Source organism: Podarcis tiliguerta (genome assembly GCF_965153285.1).
Source record: "Podarcis tiliguerta genome assembly, chromosome: 2".
Classification (NCBI taxonomy): Eukaryota; Metazoa; Chordata; class Lepidosauria; order Squamata; family Lacertidae; genus Podarcis; species Podarcis tiliguerta.
In genome coordinates, this window is record NC_139535.1 from 119,889,544 (window position 1) to 119,915,979 (window position 26,436).

Consider the following 26,436-nt stretch of genomic DNA (forward strand, 5'->3'; position numbering starts at 1 on the left):
GGATTTCATAGAATCATAGAATTGTACCCAGTCCAACCCCCTGCAATGCAGGATTCTCGACTGAAGCATCCATGGGAGATGGCCATCCAACCTCTGCTTAAAAACCTCCAAGGAAGGAGAGTCCACAACCTCTCAATCCACTGTTGAACAGCTCTTACTGTCAGAAAGTTCTTCCTATTTTTTTTTAAAGTTTTCCATGCTTTATTAAGTTTCATACATAACAAAAACAAACATATAAACAAAAAATGAAGTTGTTTAAGTAATCTTATGTAAATATACAAATAAAAATAGACTCATTCTTATACAGTCTCTTTTGTTCAACGTTCTTTCTAATGTGTGATAGTCTTCCCACCAACTCCCATGCATTTAAAATTTCTAATATTGAATGTACATATTATTACCTTCATCTTTTCATCTTTTCAATTGTTAATCAAAGACATTACACAGGAAGCTCCTGTCATGGTGCAAAAGATAATTTCTTCAAGAACAGGGAGGGCAGCTCCCCGCCATCTCTCCCCTCTGTCGGGTTGGAGTAATGTCTTTCTGCTCGTGACAAATGGGGGGGGGGACTTTTGAATACCACCCACCAAAAAGAGAAAGATGAATCTGGGCAAAGATGCCACCAAACTCTGATCCTAGCCTGAAGATAGCTCAGCTGCCAGCTATTTTGGAGGATTTCTATCCCAAACTGATAGGAACCTCTCACTTTAGGTCCAGCTCTAGAAATACTAAACTGTAAGGAGCTTTGGATTTACCATCCCAAAATTCAGAGGACACAGAACATAAAAGAGTGTGAAATATATTTACAGCATGGGAAGGTTGCCTTACAACTGCTGCACAGAGCAGCATGTGGGGAAGATTTTAGTAAGGAATTCCAGAGAAAATCATTTCAGCACCAAGGTCAATGCATTTAAAGAAGGCTTATTTAGAGAAAGAGGAAAAGTAAGGAAAAGAAAAGTCAACAATCACATGCACACACTTGCAAATCTAAAAATATTATAATTTAGTTAGTTAAATGTAACCTCTTGAGCAAAATATTTGGTTTCATATTATGTACAGAATTCCTTGGAGAAGAGAGGTTCTGAGATGGTTCCAAGGGGGAGTGAGGGTGAAGCTTGCATATTTATGGAAAACTGAAACCAGTAAAAGTTGATCTTTTTACAGAGTTGGATTGGTGTTTGGATCAACAACTAGGAAATCTCCATCTCTCATGCAAGCATCCATACAAAAATTACACAGAGAATGCTTCTGCCTCTTTAATACATTATTGTAAACAAGGAATTGAAGATGAAAATGTGCAATGAAGATAAAGACAAGGGTGTATATCTACTCAGGGACCACCAGAGGGGTATCAAATCACAGACACTCAAGAGGGAGCTGCTGGTTTTCATCATAATACAGGAATTGTCACACTGCCAAATTCTGTCTGTAATAGAATCCCTGTTGAAATTTGGATTGTTCATTCATGCAGAGTTCTTTCATGTAGTGCCAACATGAACATCCATGTTAATGTCAATGGATCTATTTCATGTATGTTGCAAAAGTGCTGCATCTGGGTTTTTTATATATATAGTTTCACCATTTTGGTAATAGCCTACATAGGAACTAACAATTTATTTCTGCAGCCTGAAATCTTCAAAATCCAATGCAATGAGACTGTGTGCAAAGTACACATGCATGAAGACATCTGATATCCTTTATGGTCTAAAGTACAGGAGGGAAAACTAAACCAGCCCATATCAATATGGACAGAAGTATTTCCCATGCAGATGGACAAAGAGGGCATAATTTTTCTCCCAAGATTTTGTACCTCTTTCCTTCTCCCTGCATAGTAACCAAGTTTTTTTTTTTCTAGGGTGATCCTGGACCTAGTGGCATCCCAGGCAAAAATGGCCCTCCTGGAATGAAAGGCTTCACTGGGGCTCGAGGTCCTGCTGGGGAGACCGTAAGTGTTTGTCACATGGGTGAGAAGGGACTGGTGTGTGTGTGGGGGGGGGGTCTTACTCCATTGGATATGGAGCAGAAGCTGCAGCTTTGGCATATCTTGCAAAATTATGAAGTTTTCCCTCCCCCCTTCTAAATGCTGCCTACACACCTCTCCCCAAATCAAGCTCAAGCAATCTGCACACATAGAGATCATGCCCACATTTGAGGAAGATGTACCACTTAGCCCACCAGCTTCCTTTATTTCTTAGAGCTACTTTCCTATCACCCTTCAGTCACCCTTTTTGGCATACTGCACCCTCTGGTGAGAGACTTACCCTATAGTGCAGAAATAGCCAATATAATGCCCTCCAGATGTTGCTGGACTACAGCACCCATCCCCCTTCACTGCTGGCCATGCTGACTGGAACTGGTGGAAGCTGGAGTCTCAACAACATCTGGAGAACACCTGCCATAGAGTATGAACCTAGAAATGAAGCAAAAGCACAAATACAAATGCGTTGTTTTGTTTTTACTCTGCTAGAGGCACATTCCTGCTTTCACAATTGGGGTGAAGTTAGCTAAACCTTGGCTTGGGTCTGTTAGTTATTCTTTCCCTCTCACCCTAGAGGAGGAACTCCCTTGCCCAAGACTTCCTGCAACCAATCTGACTTTTCATCCTAAATCAATTTTTGCAAGAAACCAAAACAAAGGAAGCTGCTTTAGACTGATTCAGGTCATGGACCCATCTAACTAAGTATTGTTTATATTGATTGTTCCCAGCCCTAAATGGAAATGGCTGGGGATGGAATCTGGGACGTTCTGTGTACAGAGGACGTGCTCTTCCACTGAAGCTACATCCATTCACTTCAGGTCTCAAAAAGATGAACAGTTCTGAACCCTCCCTAAATGATTGTTTTGTTTCCTCCACAGGGACCAACTGGGTTGAAGGGGGCTGAAGGACCCCCTGGTCCTCAAGGTCCCACAGTAAGTAGACTGGCATTTCCTCTGGGGCTTACAAGGAAGACAGGAGTCCTCAAATATGTGGTCTGTGGGGCACAGTAGTGTCGACTGTTGATGAGGTAGAGCAGCCTTCCTGACACGGTACCATCTAGGCTGGGGAGGGCTGTGATAGGGAAGCATTTGTTGCAGCACAAAGGAGTCTCACCTGGAATGCTTGGAAGTGACATTGCAGCCTGTGTTGGTTTGGTAATGATGACCGTTGCCTCCAGAAAGAGACCTAGAGTAGTGAGGACTCCAAAAAAGGAGATGGGTATATATATTTGTTCTCTTCCAACAGGGTTCCCCTGGTGAACGTGGCCCCTCAGGAGCAGCTGGGGGTATTGGGCTACCCGGGCGAGGGGGCAACCAAGGACCTCCTGGCCCAGCAGGGGAGAAAGGGGCACCGGTATGTATTAGTCACACTCCTATGCCATCAGTGACCAGTCACTGAAAAAGAAAAGTTCATGATTCAACCCATGGGCATAGTCAGGATTTTTTTGGGGGGTGGGCAGAACCTCAGTTAGCTATGCATTTTTATTGATTTAGGGGAGTAGCTCCCCCTCCCTACTCCCCCTTGGCTATGCCCATGCCTCAACCGATTCAGGAGGCCACACACCTGACCCTGCCAACTTGATAGGGCTGAAGTGTATTCAGCCCCCAAAGTCTGTTGGGATGGGGCTGAGCCCTCCCCAATATTGAGGGCTTGGGCCTCGCAGCAATAGCGACAAGCCTCGCCAGGCCTTGTGTGTGTGTCGCAACACGTTTGATGTCATACATGCACATGACAGCCCCCCCCCCCCAACGTTGGGTGGAACTCGGCTCCTCTGCCTGACCCCATGATATTGTAGCCTAGCCACCCCTCACCCCCCAATCTCAGGTTGTCTTTGGCCATGCATTGGTAGAGAAAAGCCATTCTGTATAGGCACATGTCTTTATTACTGCTTCACAGGTTCCAGGGATGAACCTTAAGCTCTGCTTTTTATTTGCAGCATAAAGGAATCTTTCAGCCAGCTCCTCCTCCTGTAATCCTTTTCCCTATCATGCCTTCTTCCATCTGAAATAGTTAATGTTCCTATCCAGTGCCACCTGTGATAGTTCTCAAAAAGATCCCCCCATCTTTTTGTTATATGCAGCATTTCATGTGATCAATTAATATCCAGTTAAGTCCTACCCATAATAAATCCATTGAAATTAATGGACTCAAGTAAGTTGTGCCCATCAGTTTCAGCCAGTCTGAGTAAGACTAAGATTGGACATAAATGCATTCCTTCCTCTCACATTGAATAGGCTATTGTTTGAATTTTTGGATGGGGAGTTTAGGGTTTCTTAGGCAACAACAAATGTGCACACAGACTTCTTTGATAGCCACTCCAAATCTGACTGAGCTGTGTAAAACAGAAAAAGGAGAAAGGAAGAAATAAGTTCAAGACAGCATTAAGATGTTTCAGTGTGTATCTGAGTGTTGTGTCAAAGGGGAAGAAAACAGGAAACAAGGTTCAGTGATGGAGATTTGATGTGTCACACTGCTACCAATGGAAAATGTTAATAAGAAAGGAAAAGGGGTTATAGGCAAAGGTGTGTGCCAAAGTCAAAAAGTGGGAAAGGTGTTGTAAAACAGTTGTCCAAATGGCCAATTATATTGGTAAACAGGTGCATTTAGGTTAATATTTGCTTGTATGGGTTGCTAACATCAGCACTTTTAAAAAGAAGCCAAAGTGGAATGCTCATCAGGACAGGACAAGCAATTCCCTGTGAATTACATAAGCTCACTAGAGCAAGTAATGAAAAAGTCGGATGAAGCAGACATAGCCCAAGATGTTTTAAGGTCCCTGTAAACTACTAGTCTCCATGCCCTCTGCGTGATATTACTGATACTGTTCATAAAGGTAAAGGCAAACCCTCACTGTGATCAGCTCCCGCCCGGAAACCTATGTCCCCATGGTGGAAGGACATGTGGGTGCAGAATTGGCTTCCACGGTCACTTACAGACTCACTGTTAGGACTGTTCATGGAAGACAATCTTACTCGGCCACAAGTGATCACCAAAGAAGAAAAGAAGAAGACTGTTCATGTACTTACCCCGGTGCCATTCTCTGTCCTACCCCCCTCCGGCCCTCATTTGTATCTCCCCTTTCCCAGGGTGAGCGAGGCCCAATGGGCCCATCTGGCCATGATGGAATCCCAGGCCCATTGGGTCTGCCGGGCCCAGCTGGACCACCAGGACTTGCTGGAGAAGATGGTGATAAGGTAGGCAGCCTGCACTCCACCTGAATTTGGAGAAAGGGGGGAAACTTGCACAGGGTTCATACAGCTACAAAGACCAGTTTTGTTTCCCAGACAACAGATTCTTGGCTATCCCTGGCAATGATTTCCACAGCCTTGGTTTCTCCAGCCAAGACTTGACTCAGTGGGCATGTGTTTTGCTTGACAATGCTTTCTGCAGCTATGGTTCCCATGGTGATGCTCTAGGTTCTCATGCTGCTCTCCCTCTTTCTGCAGGGAGAGATGGGTGGCCCAGGACAAAAGGGAAGCAAGGGCGACAAAGGAGAAGCGGTGAGTTTGAGGCAGATGGCTGGCAGACATCAGGGTATTATCCCTTAAACTGTGTTGCCATGATTGCTTATAGATTCTTTATTAGCTGGACCAAGGAGATCTTTTGAAAGAAACTAGAAGAGAGAGAATGAATAACTAGGGAGAGCATTGCTGTTTCATGTTCTTTCTCTTTTTATAGGGTCCCCCAGGACCTACTGGGATCCAGGGTCCTATTGGACATCCGGGCCCTGCAGTAAGTATTGACTCCATGCCAAAATCTGTACTGGCCTATATACTCCCAAAGCTTTCATAGAAAGGATTGTCTCCTCTCACAGTCCTCTGGGCACAGCTCAACTACCCTCCCATATCACCATTTTCTTTCATCTGCCACAGAGTTTTTAAAATTACAGTGGTGCCTCGCAAGACGAAAAGAATCCGTTCCGCGAGTCTCTTCGTCTAGCGTTTTTTTCGTCTTGCGAAGCAACCCCATTAGCGGATTAGTGCTATTAGCGGTTTAGCAGCTATTAGCGGCTATTAAAGGCTTAAGGGATTAGCGGATTAGCTGCTAAAAGGCTATTAGCGGCTTAGTGCCTTAGAAAAAGGGGGTGGGGAGCGGAAAAAAATCGCAGGAACTCGCAAGACATTTCCGTCTTGCGAAGCAAGCCCATAGCAAATTCGTTTTGCGAAGTACCTCCAAAACGGAAAACGCTTTCGTCTAGCGGGTTTTCCGTCTTGCGAGGCATTCGTCTTGCGGGGCACCACTGTATTTTTAACAAAATGAAAATACTTCTTACTCAACAGAGGACCTCTAAGCAGCTCTGATTGATGTTAGTGGACCTCACCATATGCTTCAAGACTAGAGGCTTGGCTGAATGTGATGCCTCCCACTTTTGTAATCCCAACTTTTTGGCTCTACTAAAGAGAGGTGGAGGGTGTTTCTGTTTCAGTGGGAATCCTGACATGGTGTCTTGCTAACAGGGAGCGGATGGAGAGCCTGGGCGCCGAGGGCAGCAGGGCATGTTTGGCCAGAAAGGAGATGAAGGAGCCCGTGGATTCCCAGGTGTTAGTGGCCCATCTGGTTTACAAGTGAGTGCCGGAGCCAGGGGTTAGACAACATGAAACTATTTCATTGGGGGTACCTTGGAATAACTGGGCTTCTTCTTAAGCAAGCTCCTGCAGTGAGAATGAAAGCCAGTGATTTCCCCAGCTTTGTTCAGTAGGTTTCTTTCTCTTTTTTTGTAAATAATTTTTATTAATTTTTGATTATTAAAATCCAATATAAACCACATTTTATCAATCTCAAATTACAATTCAGATTCAAATATATATCAATTATAAAGCCAATTATACATTTTGTATGACTTCCGTGTGTTAGATTTCAAGGTGAGATGATTTTATTTCATCCTGCTTCCGAAGTCTTAATTACATTCGGTCTTGATCTTAATCCCTTATCAGCAGCTACAGAGTTTTTGACTTCCATTCGAATTGGCACATTTAATTCTTGTATTTCTTGTATTTTGTATTTCTGCAAGATGAGTTCTGTATCCCATATCGTTCAGTAGGTTTCAAGGCTATCTAGAAATGGTTTGTAGGGAACTTGGGACTGTGACTAAAGCTAAGGCAAACTTCTGTATGAAATTTTAAATTCAGTGAATTCCATGAAATTCTAAATATTTTGTTTTTCTAAATGTTGAGGGTTAAATAAATGGTTTCACAACTGTGGATTTCTGAAAAAAATATATTTGCAATAGTAAAAATTCAAAATTTCTTATTTGAATTTCTATATTTAAAAAAAGTATTTCAGTCAGTTGAATCTTACCACAAGGGCCTTAACTATTCACAGGCACACAAATCTCTCCACCAAATTTGAAATTTCTCCCCAGATTGAAAAACCCTGATATAAATTCTGAAATTTAAAACTAAGCATTCACATTTGAATTCTGAGTACTTAGATTATGGCTTTTGAACTCTCATATGTGCCTGCTAGCCAGACTAGAGGAATATCAGCAGAATGCTGGGAATGCTTTGCACTTGCTTACTTTGTTGGGGGGGTCCTTTCTTCACAGGGGATGCCAGGGCCCCCAGGGGAGAAGGGCGAGAGTGGCGATGTTGGCCCAATGGTAAGAGTCATTTGCTTCCCCTAAACCTGCCCACGAGTCATCTGCCTGTGCCTCGTTGTGAATCTCATCCCCCCCCTCTCTCCTCTCTTTAGGGCCCACCAGGAGCTCCAGGGCCCCGAGGCCCCCAGGGTCCCAGTGGGGGCGATGTGAGTAACATTTTTTTCATCTATATAAAGCAAGATGGGGCAGAATTTATTTATTCATTATGACACCACTCTTTAGCCTATAAGACTCCTACAACCGCTTGCATAAGAGTAGTTAAAAATAAAGCAGTCCTAGCCCCCCAGGCTTGCAATCTAAAAGACCCAACGTAAAAGGAAAGGGGGATGAGGAGAGCAGAGGAAAACAAGGGAACTCAGGCAGGCATTCTTAAAAATTACACTGTAGTTCTTAATGACCAGCTGGAATGGAAAAGGGCCTCTTCATCAATCGAAACACCCTGGATAGACACTTCCTGGACTCGTTCCTCCCCTGGGGAATGGTGGGAGCACCAGCATATGGACCAGAATTTGCTGGATGGATGGAACTCTGTTGTTTATGATTTTCTGTAGAGGCTGAGCTCAGGGCCTGAGGAGAAGGATGTGAGGATTTCTGATACCACTGTGGTTGGAATATTATGAATTGATTATATGATTTAAAAACAAAAAACGAAAACCACATAGATTGCATAAAATGGCAGGACAGATAATAAAGCAAAACATAGCGCGTATCCACCTCAATCTACCCCTGTTGTGTCACATGCCAGAGATGTGGATAGCTCAGTTGGGAGAGCACAAGTCTCTGAATCTCATTGATTCCTTGGGTGAAGTCACACATTCTGCTTACATAATAGTTATGATATACTTATCACAGCATGAGTAATCCTCTACATGATAATGATGTGTGGAAATTGACTATTAAATGAAGTTATAACGACCACTTCAAACCATTATCAAGTGGTGGGTGGCTACCATGGTATTTACTGATTGGGTTTTTATGCCATCATTCTAATAGCTCTAGCTGCAATATAAACAGAACCATAAAACACGGGTTCTTGGAGGTTCTCTGGATCTAAAGGTAGAAATCAGATTAGTGAACTTTGCCAATAAACCCAGCATATAACTAAAATGATAGCCAAGGTAATAGTTATAATCATTAATTAATAGTAATAATTAATTATTTTAAAAAATCAGTCTTCCCCTTTATCAGTAGCACTGCTAAGCAAATTTAATAAATAAAAATAAAAATCCACTCCCTGTGGTGCTACCACCAAGAATGTCTTTTCACATGCCTATGCTGTACTCATTTGATGGACAGATGATACCACCAGAAGAGTAAACCCAGTAGATCTCATTAGCGGCAACTGTTGAGGATAAATAGGATAAAATAGCATGTAAAGTAACCTCACGAGGACCTCCAAGAGCATTTAGGCAAGTGCCCAGATTCAGAAGTGTCTGCAAAGAAGGAAATGATTCTAACTTCTATACCACAACCTGTATGCATAGGGAGGAGTATCAGGGTTAGGAAATATTTTGCATATAGTGATCATCACATTGAAACAGGCCTAAAGATAATAAGTGTTGGTTATTTTCTCTGAGTCCGAGGGGGAAGCTAACAGTGAATGAGTTAAGTTGCAGGATGGAAGATATTTGGTTAAATATTAGTGGGTGGGGAAAGCCCTGAACTGTTCAAACAGGTGATAAGATTTGACAAGGGAGGCCACTGTGGTGGTCTAAGGTGTGCTTTTGTCTTAATGTGTCTCTTTTCATTCCAGGGCCCACAGGGGCAACCTGGTGGGCTGGGACAGCCAGGTGCTGTTGGTGAAAAGGTGAGTCCAAGCCAAGATATTAGGGGATGAGAGCTGCTCTCTGCACTTTGTGGTGAGTTCAGGGATTGGAAGCAGGATGCAGAGCATTGGAAGAGCCATGGGGTTTTTCTCTAGGGTGCTTGCATAGTGGGGGTAGAAGCAACAAGAAAGGCATCCTTCAATATGTAAGGGAAGGAGATGACTGGATTTTTCACCAGCAGCACATGCAGATATGCTCTTCTCTCCAGCAGCAGAGTATTTTGCCAGGTGCAGGGAACTGTGGGCTAAATAGGACAGAGAAAATGCAGAAAGTTTTAGGAAGGCACAAAATGGGAGCTGTTTGAAAGCTGGAGGTGTTAAAGGGGCTGTAAGTGTTGTTTATGTGTGTGCATTAGATGCTGGCATGCGGAGAGAAAATCATAGAGCAAACTGGGGGTCACGAGGTGCATAATTAAACTGGGAGATAGGGAAAGCTATCTCAGAAGAGCCACGCTCAGTTTACAAAGTGAGAGGCGCTGGGGCTGAAACTTGCTTCAGGATATAGTCCTCCTGATCCCAGAGTCCCAACTCTTGAATGTTTGTTTGGAGACGGAAGGCTGTGTTTGCAGAGTCACACAAGAAGCCCCCTTTGTATGAATGCAAGTGCAATCTCCTTCCAAATCATGCATCTGAAACAGATAAGAGAAATCACATCTCCTTCCATGTCATTCTGGCTAGAAATGGGAACTGAGCCATTTCCCGCTTGACCTTCACTTTCTGGGCATGAGTCTGAGTGGTTTCCCCCCTTGCCCTGCTCCTTTCCAAAGAAAAACCTGCTCTTTAGCGAAATATCAGAACTAATGGCAATCTGGGAAAAATCCGAATTGCTGCTTGCTCCAATTGAGTGCTCAGGAGCAGCTTTAGCTGGACAAGGTAAGCCCTGGATGAGTCCTGAGAGACGCATCCTTCTCTTAGCAGAGACCAGCTCATAGAATAGCTAGCTCTGTGACTATATTTCTTTACAACCCTATCAGATAGGAAAAGGAGTATCCAGAAAAGGTGTCAATAGGTCCTTGGGTCTTTTCATTTTTTTAAAATTGTGTTGATGGAGGTATTTTAATATGTCAGTGCACATTTTCTGAAAAGCCGTTCCAGGTTGGAACTGGAGAGCAGCATGACTGGACTGAGATTTCCATTTCTTTCTCCTCTTCTAGGGGGAAGCAGGGGAAGCAGGAGACCCTGGACCTCCCGGGGAGCCAGGCCGGCAAGTGAGTTTGGGGGAGAAACTGGGGGGATGCCATACCCCTCCCCAGAGCTCTCCTGGAGTATGTCTGCTCCGACCCAACTTCTGTTAAGGCTGGACAAATCACTGTGGCTGAGTCACTAAGCAGAGATTTGACTCTCTTTACTAAGATTAAAAGAGCAGCATGAGAAGCTGCTTTTGCAAAGTCTGTTCCCATCCTAAATCCCACCACCATCTGATTGGCATCTCTCTGTGTGAATTTGCAGGGGGTAAAGGGTGATGTTGGTGAAAAAGGAGATTCTGGCCAATCCGGAGCTGCAGGGCCCCCTGGCAAAAAGGGCCCCCCAGGAGAGGATGGAGCCAAGGGGAACCTGGTGAGTCGTTGGCTTTCTTCAGTGATGTGTCAGTTTAGCTCCCAAAGAGCTGCAAAGAAACTCCCTGGCCCTGCTGATCACCCAGTCCTATGATCATAACAGATTCCACAGAGGCCCATTGAGCAGAGTTATAGCTTCAAAAGACACTCAGAGAAGAGCCATGGAACAATACTAGAAGAGACAAAAGAACCGTTTGTTCTTACCTCTGGCACAAGGCAGAACAATCCAAGGCAGGAATGTAGGTTTACCCATCACCCAGTGACAGACCTACATTTCTGGGGCCCTGAAACTTGAACTGTCATGGGGGCCCCTTTGAAACCAGCAACGAGGACTGGGTAACCACTGTTAGGTTGTTCAACAACAGATCACCACAGGGTTTTGTTTTTTTAATTAATGACTACGCTTCAGATTTTGATTAAAATTGCTGTACTGGATTATCTTACATGTCAAAGTCACTGATGTGGATAAAAAATTCCTATGCATTATAAATTTCATGTTATGGAGGGGATGAAAATTGGGGAAATGTTATGTATTTTATTTTTATTTACCTATCAAATTTATATACCACTTCATCACAAGATCTCAGGGTGGTTCACAGAATAATATACATGCATGATACACTTTTAAAGCAATGTGGACTATAGTTGTTTCTGGGGCCCCTAAAGCTTAAGCTCCATTAGTTTCATAGTAGATTCACCCCTGTGAGCCATCTGGACTTCTCTAGGTTTCCTCTCTAGAGAACTGGTGCTTTTTGGAGCCTGGTATTCACCCTTCCTCTCCCTCCATTGCAGGGTCCAATAGGATTCCCAGGTGACCCAGGCCCATCCGGAGACCCTGGTCCTCCAGTGAGTATCTGAATAGGAAAGGGGCCACTGCATGCTTGATATCTGGCTTTGGATGATGGGTCCCAGTTTGCTGGGAGAATGAGAAAAGTCTTGAAGACATTACTTCTCAGTTTCCAGCACTGGATGAAAACTTAAATATCAAAATGATTGCGGGGGAGCATTTGGGGAGATCTGAGCATGCTTGGTGACCACAAAACGCTGGCTGGTTGGAACCAAAATGGAAAACTGAGGGATGAGGGAATGGTGCATCCTGACAGAAGGCATGACTGGCCAAACCTCTGGCTGGAACCCTGAACTAGAGCACTTAATGCTGCAACATTTTGTTGCAGTTCTCTGTAGTCAAAGCAACTTGTTCCCAGGTGAGAATTGATAGGTTCTGATTTGCTTCTGTCTTCTTCTGCTCAGGGTCTGGATGGAGTTTCTGGTGAGAAAGGTGATATAGGGGATCCTGGACTTCCAGTGAGTATGGCAGACATAAGTTTATCATTGCCCTACATTGGTTATGTTGTTGTTTGGCTTCTTTAAAAATCCCTATGGTCAGTAGCCAAACAGCACCTGTCTGTAGTTTGTGGCATACATTGAATATTGCTTCACTGCATAGTTAAACTGGTTTGCCTCATAGGTACTCTACCCAAAGAAACACAATGAGTTGACATTCATCAAAGAGTTTAAACATCTGTGATGTAGGAAGCTGTCACTCTTTGCAATTCTTCTCACTCTATACGAGGTGTGGAGATACTTTGGCCTTCCATGTGTGGATGAACTACAATACCCATCATCCCTTGGCTATGCTTGCTGGAGATGATGAGAACTGTAGTTCAGCAACATCTGGAGGTCCAAAGTTTTCCCACACCTGCTTGATACTGTTACCTAGGGCTGGTGCAAATATAAAGGCAAATAATATCATTTCATGTGGTAACTGACTGTCATTCTTTTTAATTTTTTTATTATTACATGCATGTACCACCTTTATTGTCCAAGGATCTCAAGGTGGTGTATATGGTTCTCCTCCTCCTCCTCATTTCATCTTCACAACAGCCCTGTGAGGTAGATTAAGCCAGGGGTTGACAGCCTGGTCCCTACCACCCACTAGTGGGCGTTTCAGGATTCTAGGGCGGTAGGGGGTTCTACTGAACAAGCTGAATCCTCCTTCCATTGAGCACTGGTGGGCGGTAAGGAAATGTTACCATCAAGAAAGATGTGTTAGTGGGCAGTAGGGATAAAAAGATTGACTACCCCTGGATTAAGCTAAGAGATGGTGACTGACCCAAGGTCACCCTGTGAGCTTCATGGCTGAGGGGGGATTTGAACCCTGCTCTGCCAAGTCCAAGTTCAACATTCTGGTACCCTTACACACAGTGGCACTCCCATAGACACTGGCAGTGGGACTTGCTGGAGAGTCAGTCCCACTGAGCTCAATAGAGTTTACTTCTGACTTGACATGTAGAGGATTGTGCTGATTTTACAAGAGATTTTCTGTCTCTGCCACCAGAAATCCCTCACCTGAATGGTGTGGTGGTTGAAATAATAATCCGCTCTGTTTTATTTTCAGGGACCCCCTGGAGCTTCTGGGGAGCCAGGTCCTCCTGGATCACCAGGAAAGAGGGTACGTTGGGGCTGCCTTTCCAGTGAGAGGGAAGTCTAAGAAGCTGCGCATTCTCATTTACGTTGCTTACATAGATCACACCTTCAAAACAAATGCCAAAGGATTTAAATTTTTGGTTGAAATTATATGTATAAATACTTGGGAGGCTGCTCCATTGAACTCAGGAGCATGATTTCGAAGGAATCACTCGTGATATTTGGGCTGTCAGTTTTCTGTGTTGTTTAACAGCATGCTCCTACATCTCATGGTTTTAGAGGAAACCTGCACAATGGCGGACAATTTCATCTTGTGTAGATGTGTGGATCTGTTGCACAGCAGGTGCATGCCTGCATAAAGAATTTGATCTAGTCCATAACAAAAACAAAACAAAACATAAAAAAGAATCCTGGCCTAATAAATACATGTTTCTAAACAAACTTTGCAAAAAAAGGTGTTCCAGTTCCAATGCAGAGCTCCAGAGCTTCTTGCTGAAACAGGTCATGGATCCAGGCTTGGAATGAGCCCTTGGCCCTTGCTAATGTCTCTGGTACATTTGGTCTTCTTCTAAAGTTTGTTACCAAAAGACTGTTCAGACGATACATTGGTTTGCATTTTCATTTAATTACTTTTTGGGTGTCTGTTGTAAGGCAGCTAAAACAGAATTTGAGAGTAGATTAAATAATACTTACGTACATAGATCCAAAACAAGAGCCCTCTTCAGTTCTTCCCTGCCATGCGTAGTGCCCACTAATGCAGGGAAGAGGGAGCAGGGCTATTGGCCATGCCTCTGATGTGTGTGCTCATTCTTTCTCTCCTGCCACATCCACAAAGGGGAGCCTGTGTCATATACTTCCACACAATCTGTGCCCTGATCCTTTGCATTTCATACATCTGAGAGGAGTTGATGCTCCAAGTAAGACTGAGACCAGTAGGTTCCAGAATAGATGGAAAACTTAAGGTCAAGAGACCCTGGACAAGGACTGTGGTGTTGATTTAGAGGTTGGTGGGTTCAGGACCATGCTTGGTTATCCAGCAAAGGCAAGGAGGAAGTGCTGGCCCAGAGCAGCTGTTAGAGCTCGATGGTCTGGGCTAGATAGTCAAGATTAAAGTCCCAAGCCCTGCATGCTACATTTGTCCAGTTAAAGATCACTTACCTTTTTATGTAGCTGTTTGCATCTCCCAGACTGCTTGGGAGCCTTCTGGTCTCTGGTACCAACTCGTCATGTGAAGAACTAGAAGGTTGACCTGTCTCCTCAGGGTCAACCTGCATTTAAGGATTCCTAATCCAAATAGTGCCAACTTTCTTGAATAGCCCACTGGCAATAGGGGTGCCATTAGGTTGCTCTCTGCTTGACATTACTTACTTATTTGTCACCTAATTCAGGACTTGCAAGACTCTCATGAGCTTGTGGTTATCTAACCAGGAGTAGGGGGACTGCCAGTCAAAAAGCAAAGGTGCCTGTTTGGCATAGGAGTCAGCTCCTAGGGGCTGAGGCTCCTTTGACTGCCCAATAAAATATTACCAATCAAATGGTATGCATGCACCATGTCATGGGATCGATTATGTGGGGCAAGGCTTACCTGTCCCCCCCCCCAATATTTTATTCAGGTTGGTCCCCTTGCTGCTTGGCAACTTTAGCTCATCCCCCATCCTGATTTCCCATGCACTAGAACCCAGTAACAGAGCCCAAATGATCCAAGGGCAGGGCAGGAACTAGTATCACTTGAGTAGTTCTAGAAACTAGCAGACCCCAGGAATTCAGTTAGGAAATGTATTCAAGAGAAATAGATGTGTGGACAGTCACTATAATTCCATCACTAATTATATTTCTATCATTACAATTCCATCATTGTTTTTTCTTACTTGTATTCCTGTATCTATTCCCTGGGCTCTGTGTTTCCACTAAGGTTTAGATGGCGCTCCATTTGACCTGTTTGTTTGTTTTTAATTGACAATATGTTTTAATTTTTGAAAAAGGATATGTTCAGAACATAAGTGGATTTAAGAGGGCTTTGAGAATGAATAGGACTTCAATCTTTCTCTAGAAGGAGGAGAGGAAAGTTGCTCATCAAACCATTTTATGGAGTGATTCTCTTTCTCTGTTCCAGGGACCTTTTGGGCCAGCTGGCCGTGAAGGTCGACAGGGTGAGAAAGGAGCCAAGGTAAGAGAGAACACTGTCCTGGGTGGAATTCAGTCCCTCAACTCAAGATGCATAAATATTCAAATAATAGTGCAAAACCAGCCCCTGCTGTATGGTGCATCTTGCATCTGCTGGAAACCTGAATCAGTCTTGGATTAATTGAGCATCCCTCCTCTAGGTTTTTATTAGGGATGTTGGAGAATTCTGACAAAGATTGGAAATGGGAGTAGGAATTGCTGGTGACCACTTACTGCATGGAATGGAAATCACTCCAGTGAATACAATGGATATTCACTGTTGTTGCCTTCAGTCTGCAAGTGACATGTAATCGTTTTCATTTTTTCTCCATTTGCACTGACGTGACTGGAGCAGAATATTTATTTAATTTACATCAGTTATGTAATTTTGCCACAACAGACAGTGAGACAAGTAACAGCTTTGGGCAGAAGAGAAACTGCAGGGGAATGAAAACAGTGCTGCCTGCATGCATCCAATACTGGGCAGAACGGAAAACAATGCTGATATATTTCCCTTTCTGTCCGTCTACAGGGGGAGCCTGGCACAGATGGACCCCTGGGGAAGATGGGGCCTGTGGGTCCGCAAGGACCCCCCGGCCGACCTGGCTCAGAAGGTCTACGTGGAATTCCGGGTCCTGCTGTGAGTATTTTCCTTCACTTGATAACAAATGTCTGGGAAAAGGATGAAAGTAGTTAGAAAACCAGACCCCAAACATTTTTTCAACAAAGAGAGTGGACAACTATTCTTCAACATTTTCACTTCAGAGAGGACCAGAAGCCATTATATTTAAACTCCAGGCAGCAGGTGAAGTTAAGTTACCTTCTTTTTAAAAAAAGAAAAAGCAGCATTTCCCTAATGCCAATGAGCCTTGGGAAGGGTGAGGAAAGAACCCTGACTTTGGGACAATCCTAGTCTTCAGGAGTGAAAAAGACTAGGTACAGTGGTGCCCCGCAAGACGAATGCCTCGCAAGACGGAAAACCCGCTAGACGAAAGGGTTTTCCGTTTTGGAGGTGCTTCGCAGAACGAATTTGCTATGGGCTTGCTTCGCAAGACGAAAATGTCTTGCGATTCCTGGTTTTCCCCCCCCCTCCCCCCCTTTTTCCCAAGCCCCTAAACCACTTAACAGCTGTTAGCTAAGCCGCTTGACAGCTGATGGCTAAGCCGCCTAACAGCTGATCTAAGCCGCTTATCAGCTGATCTAAGCTGCTAATAGCCTTTTAGCAGCTAATCCGCTAATCCCTTAAGCCTTTAATAGCCGCTAATAGCCTTTTAGCAGCTAATCCGCTAATCCCTTAAGCCTTTAATAGCCGCTAATAGCCGCTAAACCGCTAATAGCGCTAATAGCGCTAATCCGCTAATGGGCTTGCTTCACAAGACGAAAAAAACCGCAAGACGAAGAGACTGGCGGAACGGATTCTTTTCGTCTTGCGAGGCACCACTGTAGTTTGTTAGATCCCTTTCAGATGCATGGCAGTGATTCAACAGAGATGTTGATGCACGAATAAGGAAACCATGTTCTCTTTTTAAAGCAGTTCATTTTGTCAGCTTGACGAAACTGAAGCAGTGAAAAAATGGCAAAGGAAGCTCCAGCTGTGCACGTAGTTGCCTTACACACACACACACACACACACACACACACAAACAAACAAACACACAGAGCTTCTTTAGATTTCAGCCTATTTAGAGATACAGTGGTACCTCGGGTTAAGTACTTAATTCATTCTGGAGGTCCGTTCTTAACCTGAAACTGTTCTTAACCTAAAGCACCACTTTAGCTAACGGGGCCTCCCACTGCCATTGCGCTGCTGCTGCACGATTTCTGTTCTCATCCTAAAGCAAAGTTCTTAACCCAAGGTACTATTTCTGGGTTAGCAGAGTCTGTAACCTGAAGCGGCTGTAACCTGAAGTGTATGTAACCCGAGGTACCACTGTATATTCAGTTTGTGTGTTTCAATTCTTCAGTCATCCCTAATTGACAATCTTTGCAAATCCCGATACAAATTGACCTGATCTGCAACTGCCAGACTAATGTGTGGATCAGAATGCAGTTATCGGCTTTCACACTTCCTGAATGTCCCAGCTTAGTTCTTGGCTTTAAAACATATACGTAAATATGCAGTTCAAAATGTATATTTCAAGGGGGGAGTTTAACATTATGTGTTTAAATACATATTTTAATGTACGTATATAGAGAAGTGTTGTTTTTTAAGAATTGCAGATTAATGTGGAAATAGTAGACACATGCGGAAAGGGCACAGACTAGAAATAGTCTCCTCCATCCATCCATCCCCATGTCAACCCCACTGTATCTGCCTTGACTTCATAGGCGTGCTTTCTGTAGTCTCTCCCTCCCCACCTTCAGCTGGGCTCGAAGCTGTGTAAGTGTCTTTCTTTGCATAATGCTTCCTTCTGTGGTCTCTCAATTTGCACTTCTTTCTCCCCTAGGGTGAACAAGGTCTCCTAGGAGCGCCTGGCCAGGCAGGGCCACCGGGGCCTGTGGTGAGTGGCAGGAAATGGAGGGTCCAGGGCAGGACAATCAGACAACAGCTTCCCTTCTTCTGGAACACTTAAAATGGAAACTGTTCATTCCATGCTACTCCTTTACTAAGCCCCATCCACCATAGAAAGGGTCTTTCACGGGTATTTATTTGTGTGGGGGGAGAGCAGTGCTAGAAGCATATTCCTGGAACTACAATAAAGAGCAGCCTGGCAGTGGAATAGGTTTCCCAAGTTTGCTTTGTATATTATGAGCATTGGGCATCTGTGGTGAAAAAAGCAAGGGAGGAAAGCAGCTGCTCATTCAGATTGAGCAGCTAATAAGGCTACAGCCCAGGACCGAGTTGGGCTGAATTCCCATAGCCATGGGCAGCTGTGAGCTGATGACTTGTGCATGTGAAGCAGCCATCATGGATGAAAAATCATGTCAAGCAAGTGAGTCAAATTTCAGTCACATCAATTTGATAAAAAGGCAAAATGATCTGAAACCCTCCTACTGATTCCTGACTGGATTGTGGCCTGCGCTGAGTCCGGAAGCTCAGATGAGCTCTTGATGCAGCCCTTCTTCTGTTCACAGGGTCCCACGGGGCTCCCAGGCCTTAAAGGTGATCCCGGCTACAAAGGAGAGAAGGTGAGTGTGAGTAGCACCTGCTTCCTGGTGGGAACAAGCAACTGGCTCCTCCCCCTAACTTCCCAAATCTCTCCTCTTTCCTTCTAGGGTCATGCAGGACTCATTGGGTTGATTGGGCCCCCAGGTGAGATGGGTGAGAAAGGTGACCAGGGGCTGCCAGGGAACCAGGGAACACCAGGCCCCAAGGGCGACCCTGTGAGTAGATGGGAGCTCTGTTGAGATGGAGGGGGGTTGGGAGCAAGGCTGGAAAAAGGGACTCTGGCTGATGCTGTCTCCTCCTCAACAGGGAATCATTGGACCCTTTGGGCCCCCAGGCCCACCTGGATCTCCTGGCCTCTCAGTAAGTACCACCACCAACCACTTCATCCTGGATTCTTGTCAGTGTCCAGTGCGTGACAGTTCAGATCTCTGTACGCGTTCCGCAAGAGAACCACACCAGAGTGATGCCTGAAATGAGGCCCTGTTGGGTACCCAGATCCTCTTCCCCAGGGCAATGCATGTCTGCCAGCCTTCACATTCTTATGGGTTCCCAGGCGCCTCTTCTTTGTTCCAGTGTCCCTCTCTATTCATACAGATGCATTTCCCTTGCAACATTTCTGCTCCGCCGCCACATTAAAACATGCTTCCTCCCTGACCCCTCTGCATTTCCTAATCCCCCTTGATGCACAACCCCCTCCTTGCTTCTGGGGCCATCTCACCAGACACAGGGGGCCCTGCAAGCTCCCTTTCACTCACCCCCCCCCTTTTCTATCTCCTCAGGGACCTCTGGGACAAAAAGGCAGCAAAGGCTCACCGGTGAGTGGCTCCAGTTCCAACAGGTCTTGTGGGCCAGAGGAAGGTGGGAACTTGCCCCAGGGCTGCATATACTAGTAGAAAGAGCTGGCTTCTTCAGCCTACATAATGGTAGTAAATGTGCCCACATTGCATAGGTTGGCTGGTATATAATTTATTATGCTTCAAGTAGCCATAGGAAGGGACTAAAAATCTAAACAGTGGGCGGGGACACTGAAATCCTTACTCATGGGAATGCTGCTTAGTTCCCCTCCCCAGCTTCTAAAGGCTAGTTTTCACTATTCACTGTTGGTTGAAGCTGCCATGATTGCAGATGAAGAGACCCTTCACCAGGAAAACTGGATATTGGCTGGAAGGATTCCAGTCTAGTTTTCTCTGTGGAAAGAATACTGTTGTATGCAAGAGCATTCAGTCTTGGGAATGGCTAGAATTGCCACATGAGTACAGCCTAGATGCAGGTCTGTCACCTTATGAGAACAAAGGCACAAAATCCAAAGTTTGGGAGCCAAGTGGGGTTTTTAGTGTTCAGGAACAGGGCCTTAGTGGTCCTCCCCCTACAATTTCCATTAGGCGTTGCCTATGTGTACTGAGATGAAGGGGTTCTGAATTTGTGCTCAGGCTCTGTTCTGTTGTCCTGCAGGGGCCTATTGGACCAAAAGGTGATCCAGGATCTGCAGGACCCCCAGGGCCACCAGTGAGTGACGGTAGAGAATCAGGAGGAAGGGATTATCCTGGGACCACCCCCCCACTTCCTCCCCCCTCCCATTGTCCCTCACGTCACACCTTCCCTGCTTCTGGTTCCCCCACTCCTAGGGTCGACCTGCTGAGCTGCGGGAGCCCCTGCCTTTGGAGAGCGGCCGCAAGAGCCGCCGCGACTGGGAGCTCGGGGATCAGGGAGATGCACCCGGGGAGATGGATGCCGACCCCGATGCTGAAGGGATGGCAGAGGTCCTGGCAGCCCTGAGCTCCTTGCGTGACGAAGTGGAGCAAATGCGGTGTCCACTGGGCACTCAGGAGAGCCCAGCCCGGGTTTGCAAGGAGCTTCAGTTTTGCCACCCCCACCTCACAGATGGTGAGATGAAGAATAGTCCGGGGCATAACCAGGGCTAAACAGGGAGCAGGGAGTGGGTCTGTACCTGTTGCAGTTCCAGCCTGGCAGGAAGGAGGAGGAAATTGTTCCTGCCTTCTTATCTTGCCTCCCCGTGGTGAACGCTAGATTACAAGTGCCGTGGGGGCAGGGACCTTCTTCTCATTAGTCTGCAAAGTGTGCACTTTGATTGTGCTATATAAGTAATCCCATTTCAGACTCAGGGGGGAATTGCCTGATTGAAAAATATCCCCACGGGAGAGGAAGAGCGGGGCAGGAGAAAAATCCCTACACCTACATATCAGAGAGAAGGCTGATTCTGAAAACTCTGTGGGTGGTTTCTCCTGCAAAGGCTCACATCTGAAACCACTGTGACATCTCGGATATTTTCAAGAAATGAGGTGCCTCAGGGCTAGGGAAGGTATTTTGGCTAGGAAACATTGGCTCAGCTTCAAGGCTGATTTCTCCAAGTGGGTGCAATCCCAACCCCACTCCAAGTAGGTTTGGGAGCATGGTGCTTGCCTTAGCGGTAGTCGCATGTCCTTAAACTTTTTTTTAAAAAAACAAGCTGTTTAAATCCAGCTTCAAGGGAAGAGGTTTAGCAATCTCCAAGCATTCATTTAGGCCTCTGACTTCTCCTAGTTGCAGTGGGAACATAATCATCCCCTAAGGATTCCCTGGCCTCTCCTGCACTGACACATGTCCATTTGTTGTTCTTCAGGTGAATATTGGATTGACCCAAACCAAGGCTGCAGCCGAGATGCCTTCAGAGTTTTCTGCAACTTCACAGCTGGGGGGGAAACTTGCTTATTTCCTGACAAGAAAGTTGAGGCAGTAAGTAGTTGTGCTCAGTATCATTAGGGATGGCGGAGGGAAAGGACAGAAGCTGTGGTCATAGTGTGTTGTGAACAAGTAGAATGAGGACTAGATGAATATAATAAGGATTGTAAAGTAGTTTGTTCATTGAAAAGTCTATGCAAAGGGTTGGTTTTATATACATGCATGGCTCAGGAACCTGAATTCAAAGTCCTAAAATGAGAAACCAATATGCAACCTGTGCCCCTAGGTGCGACTCGCTGCCTGGAGCAAGGAGCAACCAGGAAGCTGGTTCAGCACATTCAAGAGGGGCAAGAAGGTAGGGCTTTTCCCCTGATGACTCCTGGAAGCAGTCTGGGAAGGGCATGCAGTGCTTCTCCCCATCTCCCATGATCAATCCCCAAGTGGATCCCCACAAGGTGTGCTTGGGGGGGGGGATAATCATAGCAGGAAGAGTACCCAGTGGCTTTCCACCATTTGGCCTAATCAGGCCACCCCTATATCTCCTTCTTTCTGTTACCAGTTCTCCTATGTGGATGCAGATGGCAACCCCATGCAGGTTACCCAGCTCACATTTCTGCGCCTGCTTAGTGCCATTGCACACCAAAACTTCACCCTCCTCTGCCAAAATGTGGCTGCCTGGTATGAGGCCGACACCAACAGCCACACTCGGGCTTTGCATTTTCTTGCCTTCAATGGTGTGGAGCTGATGCACAACAGCACAGAAGGCCTTGTACAAGCCTTATATGATGGCTGCCAGGTAAGTTGTTGGCCTTCACTGTGACCATGTCTTTACGTCAGGCTTGCCTTTCCCTATATATCTCTGGAGACTGTCTCAGGGCCTCCTGATGTTCACCCCAGGATTTGGGAGGAGCTCCATGACTTGCAAAGGGAGGGTCACTCTTATGGATGGGCAGCTCACTTTCTGGTCCATCTCACTTTTGCATGTGTCTCTTCCATCTCATTTCTCCAGTAATTATAAATATCTGCATGAAAATTAATGTTTAAACATGTATTTCAGTATGATAGATTGGCTCTGCTGGTTGGTGCTGGATGAGAGCTGCAGAGCCACAGGTTAGAATAACATATCATTAAGCATTTGAGTGGTGCTGTGGTCTAAACCACAGAGCCTAGGGCTTGCTGATCAGAAGGTTGGCGGTTCGAATCCCCGCGTTGGGGTGAGCTCCCGTTGCTCAGTCCCAGATCGTGCCCACCTAGCAGTTTGAAAGCACGTCAAAGTGCAAGTAGATAAATAGGTACCGCTCCAGCGGGAAGGTAAACAGCGTTTCCGTGCGCTGCTCTGGTTCACCAGAAGCGGCTTAGTCATGCTACATGACCTGGAAGCTGTCTGTGGACAAACGCTGGCTCCCTCAGCATATAGAGCGAGATGAGCGTGCAACCCCAGAGTCGTCCGCGACTGGATCTAACGGTTAGGGGTACCTTTACCTTTAAGCATCATTAGGCAATGGGGGTGAAGTGCACAGTTCTCTAGAGCATGGGTAGGCAAAATAAGGCTCGGGGGGCCAGATCCGGCTCAATCACCCAATCGCCTTCTTAATCTGGCCCACGGATAGTCCCAGAATTTTTACATGAATAGAAGGTGTCCTTTTATTTAAAATGCATCTCTGGGTTTTTTGTGGGGCATAGGAATTTGTTCATCCCCACCCCCCAAAAAAAATAGTCCGGCCCCCCACAAGGTCTGAGGGACAGTGGACTGGCCCCCTGCTGAAAAAGTTTGCTGACCCCTGGTCTAGAGCAACAAAGTGATCTGTGAATGGCCCATGGTAATTAGCAGAGTGGGGTGGCTGAAACACCCAGGGATTCCTATAAATAGGGCTCTAGTCAGTCTCTTCCTTAATTGCACGCACACCTTGAACAACGAAGGCAAAGTGAGACTACCGTCTGGCCAAACAACCTTTGCTGCTTGAGGTGAGCAGGAAGTCACCCCCCCCACCCCACCCACTGCCTGCAACTTCTATTGTTCTCTGCTTGATGGCAGACTCAAAGCGTTTGTCAGAGGGCTTAGCTCTGGAGAAACCCTGCAAGATAAATAGATGGAAAGAGCGAGGAAGACATGACCCTCTCCTGCTGTCTGAAGCAGTACCGTCAAGACACAGGGTTCAGTTACCACCGTTGTATCTAGCCTTAATTTCTCTGCAGGTTGGTTTATCTCACCTGGGATAAAATCAAGGCAAAGGCCACACCTTTCTTTTCTCTCTGCTGCTGCCTTGTCTAGAGGCTTGTCAACTCCTCATCTGGCAGGTGTCCTGGGTTTTTTAAAGCTTCCTGACAGCCTGAGATTTAACAGATCTGTTTTGTATTCTGAAACCTCAGCCAGCTGGCAGTTGTTGCCTGGAATTCCTGGGCCTGCAAATATAGCAGAAGGAGATGATTGGTGGACTCCTTGTGATGTCACAAACTGTCCTTTGCTCTGTATGGAAAGGTTGCTTGTTAGTGTTCTTCCTCATGGAGATGTGCCTGCTCTGTCTCCCAGGAAAAGGCTCACATATTCCCCCTCTACAATTCTACAATTCATCCTTCTCAGTGAGAGATACACGCCCTGGCATGTGTGTTGGCACTGGTTATTTCCATAGTTAGATAGCTTTCTCCCTTGCCTCTCTGAGTAGACCACCTTGTCTTTGTGGGTTCAAGGCCATTGCCTGCTTGCCCCCCCCCCCGCCTTAACTCAGTGATCTTATGGCTCTCTGACTAAGAGAATTCTTTTGCCTTTCCCAAAACCTCCAGTGAAACCATGTCATGCTCTGTTCCACAAGCACCCACAATGTGGCTACTTTGCCCACCGATGTGCTCTTCCAGCCTTGTCATGTGATTTCCTTACTCCTGTCTCAGGGCTTCTACACAGGCTTCTCACCCCCTGCCTCCCCCAAGATTTGGCTTCTGACGTTCTCTTCTCTACTCCTCCAGGTACGCAAAGGCCAGGAGCGGACAGTTCTGCAGGTTGTGACACAACGCGTGGAGCAGCTTCCATTGGCTGATGTGGCTGTTCAGGATTTTGGGGACACCAACCAGAAGTTTGGCTTTGAGCTTGGGCCTGTCTGCTTCAGCGGCTGAGCCTGAAGATGGACAGCTCCCTCTAGACTGTGGAACCACCCCTGGGGAAAGAGAGAGCTAAAATGCTCCATTCTCCCTGAAGTTGGGCGTGGGAGATGAGTCAGCCCCGGAAAGACCTGCCGTTGTATTTAACCAGATGACAGCCTCCTATTTATGCGGCCAAGGTCCCCTTGGGGCTGTGACTCTTGGGGAGCAAAGCAGGGCCCAGACTGAGCCAGGGCCCTCCCTTTCTGCGGCCCCGACAAATGGTGCTATTATGCCGCCTTAGTGAAGCACTGGACTGACTGCTCAGCACTGGTCACCTGCAGGGATGAGGGCAATGGAGACCACATCCCACACTGCTGACCTCCTGCCCCTGCCTCCCAAATAAAGTTCCCAGGGGCATTAAGACCTTCCCAAAGTATCTTGTAACCTGGGACTTCAGGACCATTCTATCTGTACAGCTTCCCGTGAATGGACATGGGCACAGTGCAAACTGAATAGGGGGAAAGGAAGACTTCCTTGGGTGATCACAGAACAGGATTCAGGTTCGAATTTTACCCAAGACTTAAGGACTGATCATAGGTGATCCAGAGCTTCTATGCTGTCCCTTTTGAGCTCAGTTTAACTGAAAGATATGTGTCTGGGCATGACAATGGTATCCAACTTTGATTGGATAATTTGGGCCCAAAAGAACCTCTTAAGATCTTCTAGGGACTAGTGGGACAGGGAGGGGCCCAGCCCCCCAACCAAGAAATGCCTAGACGCTTGGAGTCTGTGCCCCAATTTGACCATTATTAACTCTTGTCTATTTCTGCTCTGGTGCCAGATGGTACCCATGTAGCACACAACACAAAGTCCGGGGAGCTGAGACGGGGCTGAGGATTCCCCACCCCCACTAATAATCCCAGCTGTAAACTTCCATGCTGGGAATAGGAAATAAGAGGAAGCTCTCCATCCCTTTATCACCCTTGTCTATCATTCCGTCCATGCTGGGCAGAGAGTGAAGAATTCTGGGTTCTGTTCCCTCTCCCCATTTTTGACAGATGCCTGAAAGATATGGCTAGCGATTCTGACATTCCTGTCCTTCTGCGGAAGGGTGACGATATGGTGCTAGTTAGTTCCCAACTATCAAAGAACCTGAATGTCTGCCAGCTTCCTGTTGACCAAAGCTCCTGAGAGTGGACGCAGGACAAAAGTCTGAAATGTTTGTTTTCTGTGCTGTCCCACATTCATCCCTTGGCACTGACCTCCCTTCAAACTCTGGTGCTAAAAGCCTTTATTTGTATGCTTTTTCTTTGTATCTCAGGCTGTGGCGCCAAGTGGATATGTGTGTTTATCTGTGAGCGTGTGTGCGTGTGTGTTATTGTATCATCTAACAATCTGTATTAAAATCCTCAGAGCGTGTGACTGCCCCACTGTTTTTGTGCCAGCTGGCTATTCAAGAGACACCAGCCAAGCCAAGACTGCCTAGGTGCAAAAACAGAACTCAAAGCTAGATAGAAAGGCTTCCAGGATGGTTTCCTTGCCTGTTGGCTTTCTGGAATGACAAAAACATCGCAGGTGACCTCATGGCTTCCCTCTTCTTTTGCTTGGTAACAAGGATTCTGTTTGATTAAAAGCAGATGTGTTTTCCTTTCTCAAGACGCGGGGCTATTTTCTAAGTCAGGGATAGGGAACCTTTTTTCCTCCAGATATTGCTAGACTCCAACTCTGACCCTCCTTGCTCATTGGCCACAGCGGCTAGGGCTGATGGGGGTGAAGTGCAACCATACCTGGAGGACCAAAGATCCCGTGCCCCTGGGCTTTTCCCTCCCAGAGTTCAGAGGGTGGCTATACTTGCTGCATCAGCACCACTTGTCTTGGCGGGACTTGACAGATAAGTTTAAGTCCATGGCTAAAATAGCTTCCTTGGGAGATGAGCGCAAGTGCTGAACTAAAATGGAACAGGACGGTGCAAGATTTAGGGTGGTGTGGGTAGTTCCCACCCTCCAGGGCACCAAGCTGAGGTGG

The 26,436-nt window shown here is 46.0% G+C and overlaps 1 protein-coding gene across 6 annotated transcripts in view; it reads left to right on the forward strand.

Moving 5' to 3' along the window:
- The window catches only part of COL5A3 (collagen type V alpha 3 chain), a 117,163-nt gene extending 91,333 nt beyond the window's left edge, over positions 1-25,830 (forward strand). For 5 of the 6 annotated variants that reach the window (XM_083428176.1, XM_083428177.1, XM_083428180.1 and 2 more), the window contains 28 exons: positions 1,856-1,945; positions 2,857-2,910; positions 3,224-3,331; positions 5,065-5,172; positions 5,425-5,478; positions 5,657-5,710; positions 6,436-6,543; positions 7,524-7,577; positions 7,670-7,723; positions 9,331-9,384; positions 10,557-10,610; positions 10,852-10,959; positions 11,751-11,804; positions 12,210-12,263; positions 13,357-13,410; positions 15,499-15,552; positions 16,081-16,188; positions 17,996-18,049; positions 18,624-18,677; positions 18,765-18,872; positions 18,964-19,017; positions 19,437-19,472; positions 20,110-20,163; positions 20,283-20,541; positions 21,278-21,390; positions 21,623-21,691; positions 21,896-22,132; positions 24,298-25,830. In XM_083428176.1, the coding sequence (XP_083284302.1) occupies positions 1,856-1,945; positions 2,857-2,910; positions 3,224-3,331; positions 5,065-5,172; positions 5,425-5,478; positions 5,657-5,710; positions 6,436-6,543; positions 7,524-7,577; positions 7,670-7,723; positions 9,331-9,384; positions 10,557-10,610; positions 10,852-10,959; positions 11,751-11,804; positions 12,210-12,263; positions 13,357-13,410; positions 15,499-15,552; positions 16,081-16,188; positions 17,996-18,049; positions 18,624-18,677; positions 18,765-18,872; positions 18,964-19,017; positions 19,437-19,472; positions 20,110-20,163; positions 20,283-20,541; positions 21,278-21,390; positions 21,623-21,691; positions 21,896-22,132; positions 24,298-24,444 (2,409 nt within the window). In that variant the 3' untranslated portion in view covers positions 24,445-25,830. The remainder of the gene's footprint in view (positions 1-1,855; positions 1,946-2,856; positions 2,911-3,223; positions 3,332-5,064; positions 5,173-5,424; positions 5,479-5,656; positions 5,711-6,435; positions 6,544-7,523; positions 7,578-7,669; positions 7,724-9,330; positions 9,385-10,556; positions 10,611-10,851; positions 10,960-11,750; positions 11,805-12,209; positions 12,264-13,356; positions 13,411-15,498; positions 15,553-16,080; positions 16,189-17,995; positions 18,050-18,623; positions 18,678-18,764; positions 18,873-18,963; positions 19,018-19,436; positions 19,473-20,109; positions 20,164-20,282; positions 20,542-21,277; positions 21,391-21,622; positions 21,692-21,895; positions 22,133-24,297) is intronic. The other variant, XR_014508261.1, reaches the window with a different exon arrangement.
- Positions 25,831-26,436: the final 606 nt, after the last annotated feature.